The 13,188-nt window shown below is 40.6% G+C and overlaps 1 protein-coding gene across 1 annotated transcript in view; it reads right to left on the reverse strand.

Annotated features, from left to right (window-relative positions):
* Positions 1-1,028: 1,028 nt before the first annotated feature.
* Positions 1,029-13,188, reverse strand: part of LOC144289662 (transient receptor potential cation channel subfamily V member 5-like) — a 32,345-nt gene continuing 20,185 nt past the window's right edge. Inside the window, exon 3 of the mRNA XM_077857991.1 lies at positions 1,029-1,223. Coding sequence (XP_077714117.1) covers positions 1,215-1,223 — 9 coding nt within the window. The 3' untranslated portion in view covers positions 1,029-1,214. The remainder of the gene's footprint in view (positions 1,224-13,188) is intronic.

Genomic DNA, 13,188 nt, shown 5'->3' on the forward strand with positions numbered 1-13,188 from the left:
CAAAAGTTAACCTATATATGTAAAATACCTGGCTGGCACATAATATGTGCTCAAGCAATTACAACTTATAATGATTCACATTACTAGTTAATGTTTAGGTGAACACCCATTAAAGGAGGTGGTTTTTGTTTGTTTTACTTTAATACAATCATCCTAATGCCACTAAAATCTACTGAATTTAAATGACCTGCCATTTTTTTTTTAATTTAAAAAAATTTGTTTATTAATGAGAGAGAAGCAGAGACATAGGCAGAGGGGAGTAGAAGGCTCTCTGTGGGGAGCATGATGGGGGGCTCAATCCCAGGACCCTTGGATCACGCCCTGAGCTGAAGGCAGGCACTCAACTGCTAAGCCACCCAGGTGCCCCTGGCCTGCCACTTTTCTCTGGGTGTTTTGTCTTGAGGATTTGGTTGTTGTGGGCTCAGAAAGCAAAGAGGAAAAAAGTAAACAACTAGGAAAGAATAGTTAGGGAACTATTTAATGAGGCTCAGAGAAACAAATGAAAAATGCAAAACAAGCAAAATCCCAAGAAAAAACTCTGACAATAGGAGATTAAGCCTGGTCTTTCCTCTCATCTATAAATCCCTCTGGCCACTTGAGACGAATTCCTGGGTCTAGATGAGGTCTGCCCAGGTCCCATCACCAAGTGAGACTTTAACGGAAGCCTCCTTCAACAGAGCTCAATTACCAATCTAAAATAATGTGGACATGCTTATGTTTTTGTTGTATCTTTAGTATACTATTCCTTCATGAGATAGGAAATTGGCCTCAAGTCAGGGTTGCAAATGACAACCACTGATTTTTAAGTTCCAAAGGTGGTGGGACGCCTGGGTGGCTCAGCGGCTGAGCATCTGCCTTAGGCTCAGGGCATGATCCCGGGGTCCTGGGATTGAGTCTTGCATTGGGCTCCTTGCAGGGAGCCTGCTTCTCCCTCTGCCTGTGTCTCTGCCTCTCTCTCTGTATCTCTCATGAATAAATACATAAAATCTTTTAAAAAAAAAAAAGCTCCAAAGGTGGTTACTACTGTTGCAAGGGGTAGGCATTCTGGATGCTGCTGCTTCCATGTAGGAAATAATTTTGATATCTCCTGCTAATTTCTTCTTGTCTCTGATGAAATAAAACAACAAACTGAGAATCTTTTGAAATTGTAGTTTCATTCAACAAACATTGAGCACCTACCTTATGTTCCAGGCACTGTTCTAGGCAATGTGACATCAGTAAACCTGGAAAACAAACAAACAAACAAACAAACAAACAGAAAAATAGAAAAGAAAACCTAAGAAAGAGTGTCCATTCTAGTGGTCTGAACTTCAAATGGGCAGGGAAAACCACAATTCTTGATGATCTGTTTTCAGTAACAACAATCCGACTGTGGCATACATAGTAATTTAATAAAAACAGTAATTCCTTATGCTGATTTAACCAATATTAATTGCCTCATGATCCCCGGGTTAGTAGTGATTTTATGTCTTTAGTTTTGAAATTGAATTAGATCCAGCTCACAGCCTTGTATGTCAAGATTAAAAGGGAGTCTGGTATCTGTCTCTTAGGGTGTCCTCTCTACCTTGGCATGTCAGGATTCCAGAAGCGACCTCAGAGCTTAAGAAGGAGATCTGTTGGAATTTCAATAGGAAGCATCCTGAATTCTCGGTCCAGAGTTTATCTCAGGGTGCTACTGTTCCAAACTACCATTTGATATTATTGTCAGAAATAAGTCATGTGTTACAGACACGACCTAAAATATTAAACCACCTGTAGAGCATGGGCATCAACCAATCAGAAGACAAGCCAACTATATAGTGCCAGTGTAGGGTGCTAGAATGCCCACCATGCCAGGCATTAGCCCTTGAATACTAGATCATGGACACTGGAGGGAGCCATGTGAGAGGGGTCAGGTAGAGGGCATGCTTGAGGGTGGGGTGGGGATGGGGTTGAGGAAAAGGCTACTTAGCGACCATGACAAAAGTATTTCAGTGTGTTGCCCACTTATATAGCCACACCTGTGCATACAGTTAAATAGCCTACTCATGACTTGTTTGTCAAGTGAGGCTGCTTACTGTCAGAGTGGGTTCTGGTTTGCCCAATTTCATGCCCTAGGCAGTGGGTCCTTTGAAGAAATGTGGGTCATGTCTGTTCTTTTCCTTTGATGCCAACCTTGACCCAAGGAGGCCTTTACTACACTCTGCAGTATTTTAACCAAGTTCTTACAACCATCCTCCTCAAAAGCTAATCCCTCCTCAAAAGGGCTGCTTCTGTGGGGGCTCAGCAGGAATTTGTTGATTTTACTCTCTTTTCTTTTTTTTTTTTAAGATTTTATTTATTTATTCATGAGAGACACAGAGAGGGAGAGAGGCAGAGACACAGGCAGAGGGAGAAGAAGCAGGCTCCATGCAGGGAGCCCGACGTGGGATTCGATCCCAGGTCTCCAGGATCAGGCCCTGGGCTGAAGGCAGCGCTAAACCACTGAGCCACCCAGGTTGCCCTTCACTCTCCTTTCTAAGCAATATCATTGGTCCCACCACAGAAACCCTTGACACACAGGTTGTGCATATGCCTTTACACAAGCAAACACACATGCACACGCACACACACCATTGGAAGAAAGCTACCTGTATTACAGGGACTCTCAAACTTCAGTGCACATAAGGAACACTTGAAGAAACTTAAAATGTAGATTTGCAGAAATTTCTCTCCCATATCCCGAGAGTTTCTAGTTAATTAGGTACTGAGTGGGAGAGATTTTCATATTTTAAACAAAATGTCGCAACTTCCCTGACTCGGGCCACCTCTCTGAGTCATGGAACCTCGCCTGGGAGCGCTCCCCATTGAAGCACTCTTGAACCTACAAAAAATAAGTAAATAAATAAATAAATAAATAAATAAATAAACAAACAAACAAACAAACAAAATGTCCTCTGAACAGGTAGATCGGATGCAGATGGTCAGACAGAAAGAAATACCAGTTGGTTATTAGCAAGGACTTCAGTTCCATTTGTACATCACTTTGTTTTTTGCAAAGCAATGACAGATGTGTTGCCCTTTCCAAAGCTCTAATGCTGAACACAGAAGTAAATTATAAACTCTGAATTTGGTTCTTAACATTTCATTCTATTAGTCTGTTTCCTTTTAAGTCATCTGTGGAAAATATGCCCAGAAATTTATTTTGAGACTGGAAGTTAGCGCAAGGATACAATGGAACTAGAAGTTGCATGGCATATTTTCCCAGCCATACAACCTCTCTACCTCATATTTTTTTTTTATCAATATCCATGGAGATGTGAATTTCAGGAGATGAAGTTCAGGAGATGAAGTTCAGGCCATCTCCTGATGGCCTAAGTCAAGTACCTTACATTTATTCATTTAGGATATATATTTCCTATGAAAGAGGTTATGGTTGGCCAACTCTCTACCACATGAAGTAGAATGCTTCTTCTGAACAGTTTCATGCCCCATATAGCCTCAGAGGGTCGAGTTACATATGTTCAGCTTTGGCACCATTTCTGATCCAATGAGACATGGCCTGAGATGGGAGTTCATTTTTCAAATAACATGACAGCTCTTGGAAGAAAGCCTCTCATGGGACTATTTTCCTCAGAAGGGCTAAGAGCAAGGCAGTCTTTTTTTTTTTTTTAAAGATTATTTATTTATTCAGGAGAGACACAGAGAGAGAGAGAGAGAGAGAGAGAGAGAGGCAGAGACACAGGCAGAGGGAGAAGCAGGCTCCATGCAGGGAGCCTGATGTGGGACTCGATCCCAGGTCTCCAGGATCAGACCCTGGGCTGAAGGCAGCGCTTAACTGCTGAGCCATCCGGGCTGCCCAACAAGGCAGCCCTTTGAACGTTTATGAAGGCCTTTTGACTTCCCTGTGTGTTCTCCCATTGACTGGGAGCATGTGGGTATATGCATGCAATGGAATGCTATTCAGCTTTTATTTTTCTAAAGTTTATTTATTTATTTAGGTAATCTCTACACCCAACATGGGGCTAGAACTCATGACCCTGGGATCATGAGTTGCATGCTCTTCTGACTGACCCAGCCAGGTGCCTCCTATTCAACCATTAAAGAGAAGGAAACTCTGCTATATGTGACATGGATATCTGCTATATGGATAAACTCGAGGACATTATACTAAGTGAAATAACCAGTCACAGACAGACAAGTACTACATGATCCTACTTACATGAGGCATCTAAAGCAATCAAATTCAGAAAATCAGAGTCTGGAATAGTGGTTACCAGGGAATGGGGGACAGGGAAATGGGGAATTACTTATTAACAGTCACCAAGTTTCAGTTAAGTAAGTTGAATAAATTCTAAAGATCTTTAGTACAAAATTTTACCAATAGTCAACAATAATACATTGGCTTTTTAAAAAATATTTTATTTATTTATTCATGAGAGACACAGAGAGAGAGAAGCAGAGACACATGGAGAGAGAGAAACAGGCTCCATGTAGGGAGCCTGTGATGTGGGACTCAATCCCGGGACTCCAGAATCACACCCTGGGCCGAAGGCAGATGCTCAACCACTGAGCCACCCAGGCATCCCAATAATAATACATTGTTGACTTAAAATTTACTAAGAGAATAGATCTCATGTTAAATGTTCTTAACAAAATAAAGGTTTTTTTCACACCTGGAACCTTGCTTTCCATCGTGTTGATTGTTCACTTCCCTCAATTCTCAGTTCAGAACTTCGAAATTCATTACTTGTGATTGACCAAAAAGATTCTCTTCATTTTTTTACAGATTTTATTTTATTTATTCATGAGAGATACAGAAAGAGACAGAGAAAGAGAGAGAGAAAGAGAGGCAGAGACACAGGCAGAGGGAGAAGCAAACTCCATGCAGGGAGCCTGATGTGGGACTGGATCCCGGGTCTCCAGGATCAGACCCCGGGCTGAAGGTGGCGCTAAACCACTGAGCCACCCGGGCTGCCCCAAAGATTCTCTTCATTAAATTATTTCATTCCCCTTCTTCCACTCAGATTTTTTTGTTCCATTTTGAAAATATACACATGTGGGTGCCCGGGTGGCTCAGTTGTTGAGCATCTGCCTTTGGCCTAGGTTGTGATCCTGGGGTCCTGGGATTGAGTCCCACATCAGGCTCCTTGCAGGGAGCCTGCTTCTCCCTCTGCCTGGGTCTCTTCCTCACTCTGTGTGTGTCTCTCATGAATAAATAAATAAATAAAATTAAAAGAAAAAAAAGAAAATATATGCATGTATGTTTGTGTGTGTACGTGTGTATATGTTACTTTTTCAAGACTTCTTGTCAAGCACAGGATTTGGTCTTGCAAGGCCTACTGAGAAGACAGAAAAGATTCCCTTTTTATACCACTGAAACTATAACTATGGGAGAAAACAAAATAAGGGAACCAGCAGCAAAGCTAAAGTATGGGGGAAATTCTAAAAGGTAGAAAGGAAATGGAATTTGGTGAATGGAGAAAAGAGCAGAGGGAAAGCATCTGAATAAAGAGCAATCTTTCCCAAGGAGAAAGAGAGAAGCTTGAGGGTGGGAGTCTACAAGAAAAGGTAGTTTGGAGGCTATGACTGGGATTAAGAAGAGTGGTCCAGGTATCTATTGCTTGTTAGAAACTACCAAAGACTTAAAACAATGTCTATTTGTTTGGCGTACAAATCTGCAGTTTAGGTAGAATTCAGCAGGGACAGCTTGTGTCTGCTCCTCTCAGCACCGGAGCAATTTGAAGGTCAGGGCTGGACCCCCCAAGGTCTTACTGGGCATCTCCATCTCCATGTAGTTTCTCTGCATGGTCCCCCCAGTGTGGTGGCTTTAGGACAGCTGGGCTTATCACATGGCAGCTCGAGGATCCAAAAGGGCATGTCCTGAGAGAGAGCCAGACAGAAAATGTATTGCCTTTATGACTTAGCTTCGGAAGTCATGTAGTATCACTTCCACAGTAGGCAGACCCTCCCCAACTCAAGTGGTGGGAAAATAGATCCCACCTCTTGATGGAACAGTATCAGCATCATGTTATGAGAAGAGTGCTCATGATGGGGTATAATTGAGTGGCCATCTTTGAATAATACAAACTGCCACAGATTGTATTTAGGCCAACTGGACCAGGTAATTGAGAAAAACCAGAAACAGTGAAGAGAAGGATCAAGATAGATATACAACTAATCTAAGAAAAAAGAAAAAACAGTACAGGTAACTTTGATTTTTTAATAAGAACTAATTAGCATAATTATATGAGACTATTTTATATTGATAAAATAATTTAAGCTAATATGAAAAAGAAATAAGAAGAATAAAAGAATCTGACCAAAATAGCCAAAATTAAATATTGAATGGTCTGACTGAATACTAGGACAGATGAGATGAGGCTGAGATTTTAACCTAAAAGATAGTCTTCAATAAATCCCCTATGATGTAGAGCAAAAGCAAAGAGGTGAAAAATACTTTTTTATTATTTGTTATTTTTTATTATTTTATCTTATTTTTATTTTTTAAAGATTTTATTTGTTTATAAGAGACACACAGAAAGAGGCAGAGACACAGGCAGAGGAAGAAGCAGGCTCCCTGAAGGAGCCCAATGTGGGACTTGATCACCGGATCCTAGGATCATGTGCTTAGCTGAAGGCAGATGCTCAACCACTGAGCTACCCAGTCATCTCGAAAAATACTTTTTAATAATTAAAGTTGGTATTTGCCCGAAGAAGTTAAAAACTTATACATCCATGGGGCAGCTGGGTGGCTCCTTGGTTGAGCGTCCAACTCCTGATTTTAGCTCAGCTTATGATCTCAGGGTTGTGAGATCGAGTCCTGTGTTGGCCTCAAGCTGGGTGTGGAGACTGCTTAAGATTCTCTTTCTCCCTCTCCCTTTGCCCCTCCCCGTGCTCGTGCTCTCTCTCTCTTTCTTTCTCTCTCAAAAAAGGAATTACATTCTGGTGAGTGATGTTGATAATGGAGGAGGCTGTGTTAAAAAAAAAAAAAAGGTAACGTAATTTAAATCCACTGGGCCCCAACTTCCGTGTAGTAGGAGTATCAGAAACAGCAGAGACAACAGAGAGGAGGAAATCATATCCCCAAATAGAAGAAAATGTCCTCAAGAGGAAGAAAAGTGTGACCCTTTGGAAGTCCAAAAGATCTCTGAGTGCTAAATTGGATGAATAAAAACAGGCTCATGAATAGAAAGATTCCTTTGAATTTTCAGAATTCTCAGGATGAAATGAAAAGAAAAATTATTCAAGAACATCCATGCTCTTTGTACCTGAAAGATTAAATAGGTTACCTACAAAGCAAAGAACCACACTGGTACTAAACTTCTATCCAGCAAATGTGAATTCTAGAAGTCAGTGATGTTTTCTAATCATGAATGAAAAAGTTTTCGACCCTAGGTTTCCATACACGGCCAGCATGAATCAGACAACATGAAGATGTATCCATATATGCTAAGTACTTATTCTCCCAATTTAAAAGTAAAATTCTAAAAGAAGTATTCAACTATGCTAAGATACTACTGTATGCATCCAGAATGGCTACGATGAAAAAGACTAAAGCTCTCAAGTGTTAGTGAAGATGTGGATTAGTTGGAACTCCGATACATTGCTAATAAGTGTACAGAATAGTACAACCATAACAGAAAAACTACATGGCATCTTTTTTTTTTTTTTAAAGATTTTATTTATTCATGACAGAGAGAAAGGCAGAGAGAGAAACAGGCTCCATGCACGGAGTCCGATGTGGGACCCGATCCTGGAACTCCAGGATCACACCCCAGGCCTAAGGCGGCGCTAAACCATTGAGCCACCGGGGCTGCATGGCATCTTTTTCTAAAGTCCAACATGCACTTATTCTATAACCTAACAAATAGCACTCCTAGGTACACACACAAAAGGAATAAAAGTGTAGGTAACCAAAAGATTTCTACACAAATGTTTACAGTAGCTTTATTCTTCATAGTCAAAATCTAGGAAAAGGTAAAAAATAAAAAACTCAGCAGAAGAACGGAAAAACAAATTTTGGTGTATTCATGAAACTAATTTGTAGAGAAGAATGAACTACTGATACAACAACATGGATAAATCTTTAAAAAATTATATTGAACAAAAGAAGCCAAACAATAGAGTATACAGGTCTGGCTCCACTTAAATGAAACTCTAGAACAGGCAAAAAATAAACTGTGGTGAATGAAGTCAGAACAGAGGTACCAGGAAGGGGAGGAGGCATAATTGACTAGGAAGGAGGACAAGGAAGCTTTCTAGAGTGATAAGAATGTTGTGCAAGTATACTATATATACATTTTATATATATATATATATTTAATTTGACTCTACACCCAGTTTGGGGCCCAGTGCAGGGCTTGAACTCACAACCCTGAAATTAAGACCTGAACTGAGATGGAGAGTCAGACATTTAACCAACTAGTCACCCAGACCTCCCAAGAATGTTATACAACTTGATTTTGATGTTGCGTACATCTGTAAAAAGTTAACAAGCTGTACACTTAAGATTTGTGCATATTCCTGTATGTAAACTATATTCGTAGGGGCACCTGGGTGGCTCAGTGGTTGAGCATCTGCCTTCGGCTCAGGGCATGATCCCAGGATCCAGGATCGAGTCCCACATGGGGTTCCCTGCATGGAGCCTGCTTCTCCCTCTGCCTGTGTCTCTGCCTCTCTCTCTCTCTGTGTTTCTCATGAATAATTAAATAACATCTTAAAAAAAAAACAACCTATACTTCCATTAAGTACTGTTAAAAGAAAAAAACAACAAGTCAGGAGATAAAATTCATTAGTTCTAATGATCGGATGCAAAAAGGGGAGAGAGATGGGAGAACAGAGTTTGACACTCAAAGATGATTCTCAGGAATCTTTGGTGTTGTCAGTTGCGATGGAGAATAAAGGACCGCGAGCAAAGGTCTGAGGGCTGGAGTTCTCAGCCAATGGCACAGGATGTCATGTGGGTTCTGTTACAAGTAATTCCTTCCCACTACCAATAGCTACCAAAGTTTTAAATGGTATGTTTTAATATCCTTAAGTCAGCAATTGTGAATTTTAGATTATTGCTGTAATGAGGGTGTTCTTTTTTTTAATTTTTTTATTTATTTATGATAGGCACACAGTGAAAGAGAGAGAGGCAGAGACACAGGCAGAGGGAGAAGCAGGCTCCATGCACCGGGAGCCTGACGTGGGATTCGATCCCGGGTCTCCAGGATCGCGCCCTGGGCCAAAGGCAGGCACTAAACTGCTGCGCCACCCAGGGATCCCTAATGAGGGTGTTCTAACACACATTCTAGTGTATAGTCTCTGATGGGAAGTGAAGGGATGAAATTCAGCCAGCAAAATAGGAATGTGAATCACCTATAGTTTATCTATGCCAATGTGACCTGCTGAAGACATTAGAGTGCTCACATGCTTACAGGACACATTGAGGATTACTATGCAATAAAATAAACCAAAATACACAACAACAAAATAAATAAAAATGAGACATGCAAGCACAATGAGAAATAAACTCAGGCAAGAAGCCAGGGTAAAGATAAAAAAGAAGCAGTGGTGGTTAAATATGTCCCAGAAGAAGAGAAACCTAAAAAGCAATGAAGGGAAATAGCCCTGAACATTGATGCTCAAGCCATCTGCCAAGTAGCTGAAGTTTAAGGGCACAGGATTACATTTCCTTCTCTATGGGTCCAATTAGACTAATTAGTTCTGTGGTAAGCAGTAATTACTTATGGTGATATTCTAACAGTTTTCTTCAGTTTAAAATTTTAGAAATGGCCCAGCCAACCAAAGAGGAACGTGAATCCTATTATATATGTGTATGTATATATCATATATATCTTATATCCTACAATATAATATATAATATATATCCTATAATATATGCAATAAAAGCATTATAATCTTGCCAGTAAAAAAATTAAAATAATGAAAATTGGAAAGCCTGGTGGAGGTAAGAACTAGACGAAAATGCTAATGTATTACTTTCCACTTCATTCACTGGGGGGTGTCAAGAGATTACTGTCTAAATTTCAAAAATAAACCGAGATTGGATTACATTATTTTAGGTCATAAATATCACCATTGTAGAATTAAAAATAATACTTATGGATCATATATGAGAACTACCTCTTGGAGGGCTTAAAGGGGTTAGGAGCAAATCTGAAAGCTGGCTGCTGCCTTACATCACTATTCCCAACATTCCTTGTCCAGGATGCCAGCTAGGGATCAGCATGAGGCCAGTTTGCATCCCTATCATTGTAAAAAGTTACTTAAATAATTTACAGCTAACAGAAAGTTAATAATAACAAAGACATTAATGCTAGCAAGGAATTTCCACCTGGGTACTGTCCCTCTTGCCTCCTTTCCCCTCCCCAAACACATACATATAGCCCTCTTGTTTCCATAACGGAACTTCCTCTCAAGCAAGGCTGTCAACTCTGAGGGGTCAGGAAGTGCAAGTGGGCACATGGGCAATACTGTGGCTATTTTTTTTTAATTTTTTTAATACTGTGGCTATTAAATAAGTAATCCATAATTCAAGGATATTAAAGATCTTACAATGTATAGGACAGTTCAACCAACAACTGTCCTGCCCAATATACCAGTAGCAACCATTAAGAAGCACTGCACTAGAGTGGCACTCCTACCTCTCTGTCCCATCCTCAGCCCCAGGGAAGGAGTGACTTCCCTAATTGGTGGAATTGGGAGGAGGACTGAGCAGAGTGACTCAGGTCCTGCTGGGATCTATTCTCCTGGGGATCTGCCAGCCTGAAGAGAGGTTGAATTTGGGCCTGTTCTTTACTGGGTGGTAGGCTGTCCAGCAGATACTGGAATCCATTCATATCAAAGGCTGGGTGGGCAAAATCTGTTAATTCCAGCAAAGTATTAGCAAGCCCTTTGGGGCACAGTTCTGAAGTCATGATCTGCCGTCACCCTTATCAGTAATAAAAATGACATTTTAATCTCTATTTATGGAGCATCTGGGTGGCTCAATCAGTTAAGTGTCCATCTTCAGCTTGAGTCATGATCCTGGGGTCTTGGGATTGAGGCACACTGGACTCCCTGCTCAGGGGGGAGCCTAGCTTCTCCCTCACCCTCTGATGCTCACCCTGCTTGTGTTCTCTCTCTTGCTCACTCTCTCTCAAATAAATAACTAAATTTTTTTTATATCCCCATTTATCCATCTCTCTTATTTCCTAATTGTTTTGAATTGGGAAGGGAATCAAGGAATGGCATTTATTGGCTTTAAGACTTAAAAAATGAATAGTTTGAGAGACTTAAGAGAAAATACTAAGGGATATAAATGTCAATATTCTTTAGATTTTTCCAGTGATTTTAAATTTAAAAATGTCTATCACTTGGAATGATTTATGTTACTCCTGTGAATTTCAGAATTCTGAAATAGTATTTTTATTTTTAAAGTTACACTTAGCCGAACTCTAAAACAGACTTGAGACTGCTTCCTTTAAAAAAAAAAAAGATTTTATTTTAATTTTTTATTTTAGAAGGAGAGAGGCTGACAGGGGGCTCGATCCCAGGACCCTGAGATCATGACCTGAGCCAAAACGAAGAGCCAGATGCTTAACCAACTGAGCAGCCCAGGTGCCCCCAACTTGAGGCTGCTTCTTAAAAAAATGTATACAATTGCACAAGATTTTATTTTGTGCTTAAAAATAAAGTAGGGAAAAATGAGAGTCCAATAACAAGATAAAGCTAATGAAGTGTTAGTACATGTTCTCCAGTGCTATAAAATTATTAAAGGTAGGTAGGTAGGTAAATTAAGTGCTAAACTTCCAAGTAGCCAAAGCGAAAAGGAAAATATGGTTACTTTGAAGACTGACTTTGTCCAGTGAATATAATATTAAATTGTATTTTGACTGACACACGCACTACATATACATATACACATATATACATGCAGTGACTTTGAGGAGAGAGTCAGAATTACTGACATTGGTGTCTGCAAGAACTTTCTTTAGGAGTCCTCTTGAAGGGGGTACTAGCTGATGTAATGGAGATCTCTAACAACTCTAAAGAAAATATAGTCGTGAATTACTCTCAGCTTTTCTATGGTTTCCTTCAATGCAAGCCATGAGCATTATGCCAAAGCATAATTTAATAAATGGACTCTTTCAGGGACCAAGACAATCCAAGAAAACTGCTCTCTGATGGTCTGGCTTGATGCCCAAACTTACAAGAGATGGATTGTTTCACCACTTATAAGTATTTTTGGATAGTAGTTATTATCTTGTGTATGTGATAAATGTTTGAATTCTATACTGCCAATACCCCATCACCATCGCGAGGACATAAATCATTCCAAATCTTGGACTTTGTTTTTTATTAAAAAGCACTTGAAAATCTAAATGTTTTTGGCCTAAGATTACACTTCTTGAATTTTTTTCCCCAACAGTAATAATTCACTCCTCTGTTATTTTTTTCTTGGTTGTCTCGAATGTCTAGTCTTCAAAGTGTGAAGTCATCACATGGGGTATGGTACAGAAGAATGTTCACTGAGGTGAGACAATAAATCATGATAACTTCCTATTTATATACAGGGAGTGGTGGAGAAAGGAAAAAAGGAAGAAAGAGAAGGAGGGAGGGAGAGGGAATCAATCAGTCAAGCTTCTCCTCACTTGGTATCCAAGTGACGATGTGGAAACATGGTATGAGAGCCACTCTGAGAGAGGTCCACAGTGCTTAGAAGTTGAAAAGGCACTCTTTTGGGGGTTCATCTGCTATGATGGATGCCTCCTATGCACCACTTCAAACCCCCCCCCCCCGGGCCCCCTAATGTGTAAAGAGTGAGCTCTGTTGCTGCGTGGAACCAGTGTCATGCCAGCACTGAGATGGCCTGTGCTCTCTCTTGTTCCTTGGGAGCCTCGCCACAGTCCAGAAGATCATGGATGTTTATGCCCACAAAGCCACTCTTGACCAGTGCAGGACAGGAGCCAATGGCTAGACGTCTGCTTCTCTTTTGTCCTGTAGGCACACAGCTCTGAAGTGCACTCCATAAGGCCTCACAAGGTCCCGGTGAGATGAAGTACCGACCTCCCTTATCCAGAACAGGGAGAGGGGCAATGTCGTAAGAGATTCTCCTACTGGTTTTCCCTCCTTTTTTTCTCCCCCATCCTGCATCACTGTGCCCTGGAACTCCATTCCCAAATGAACTAGCTGCAAGAGAGACTTTGTACCAGGCTCTATTTCTGGGGGTATCCAACTAAG

Source organism: Canis aureus, chromosome 19 (genome assembly GCF_053574225.1).
Source record: "Canis aureus isolate CA01 chromosome 19, VMU_Caureus_v.1.0, whole genome shotgun sequence".
NCBI classification, from domain to species: Eukaryota; Metazoa; Chordata; class Mammalia; order Carnivora; family Canidae; genus Canis; species Canis aureus.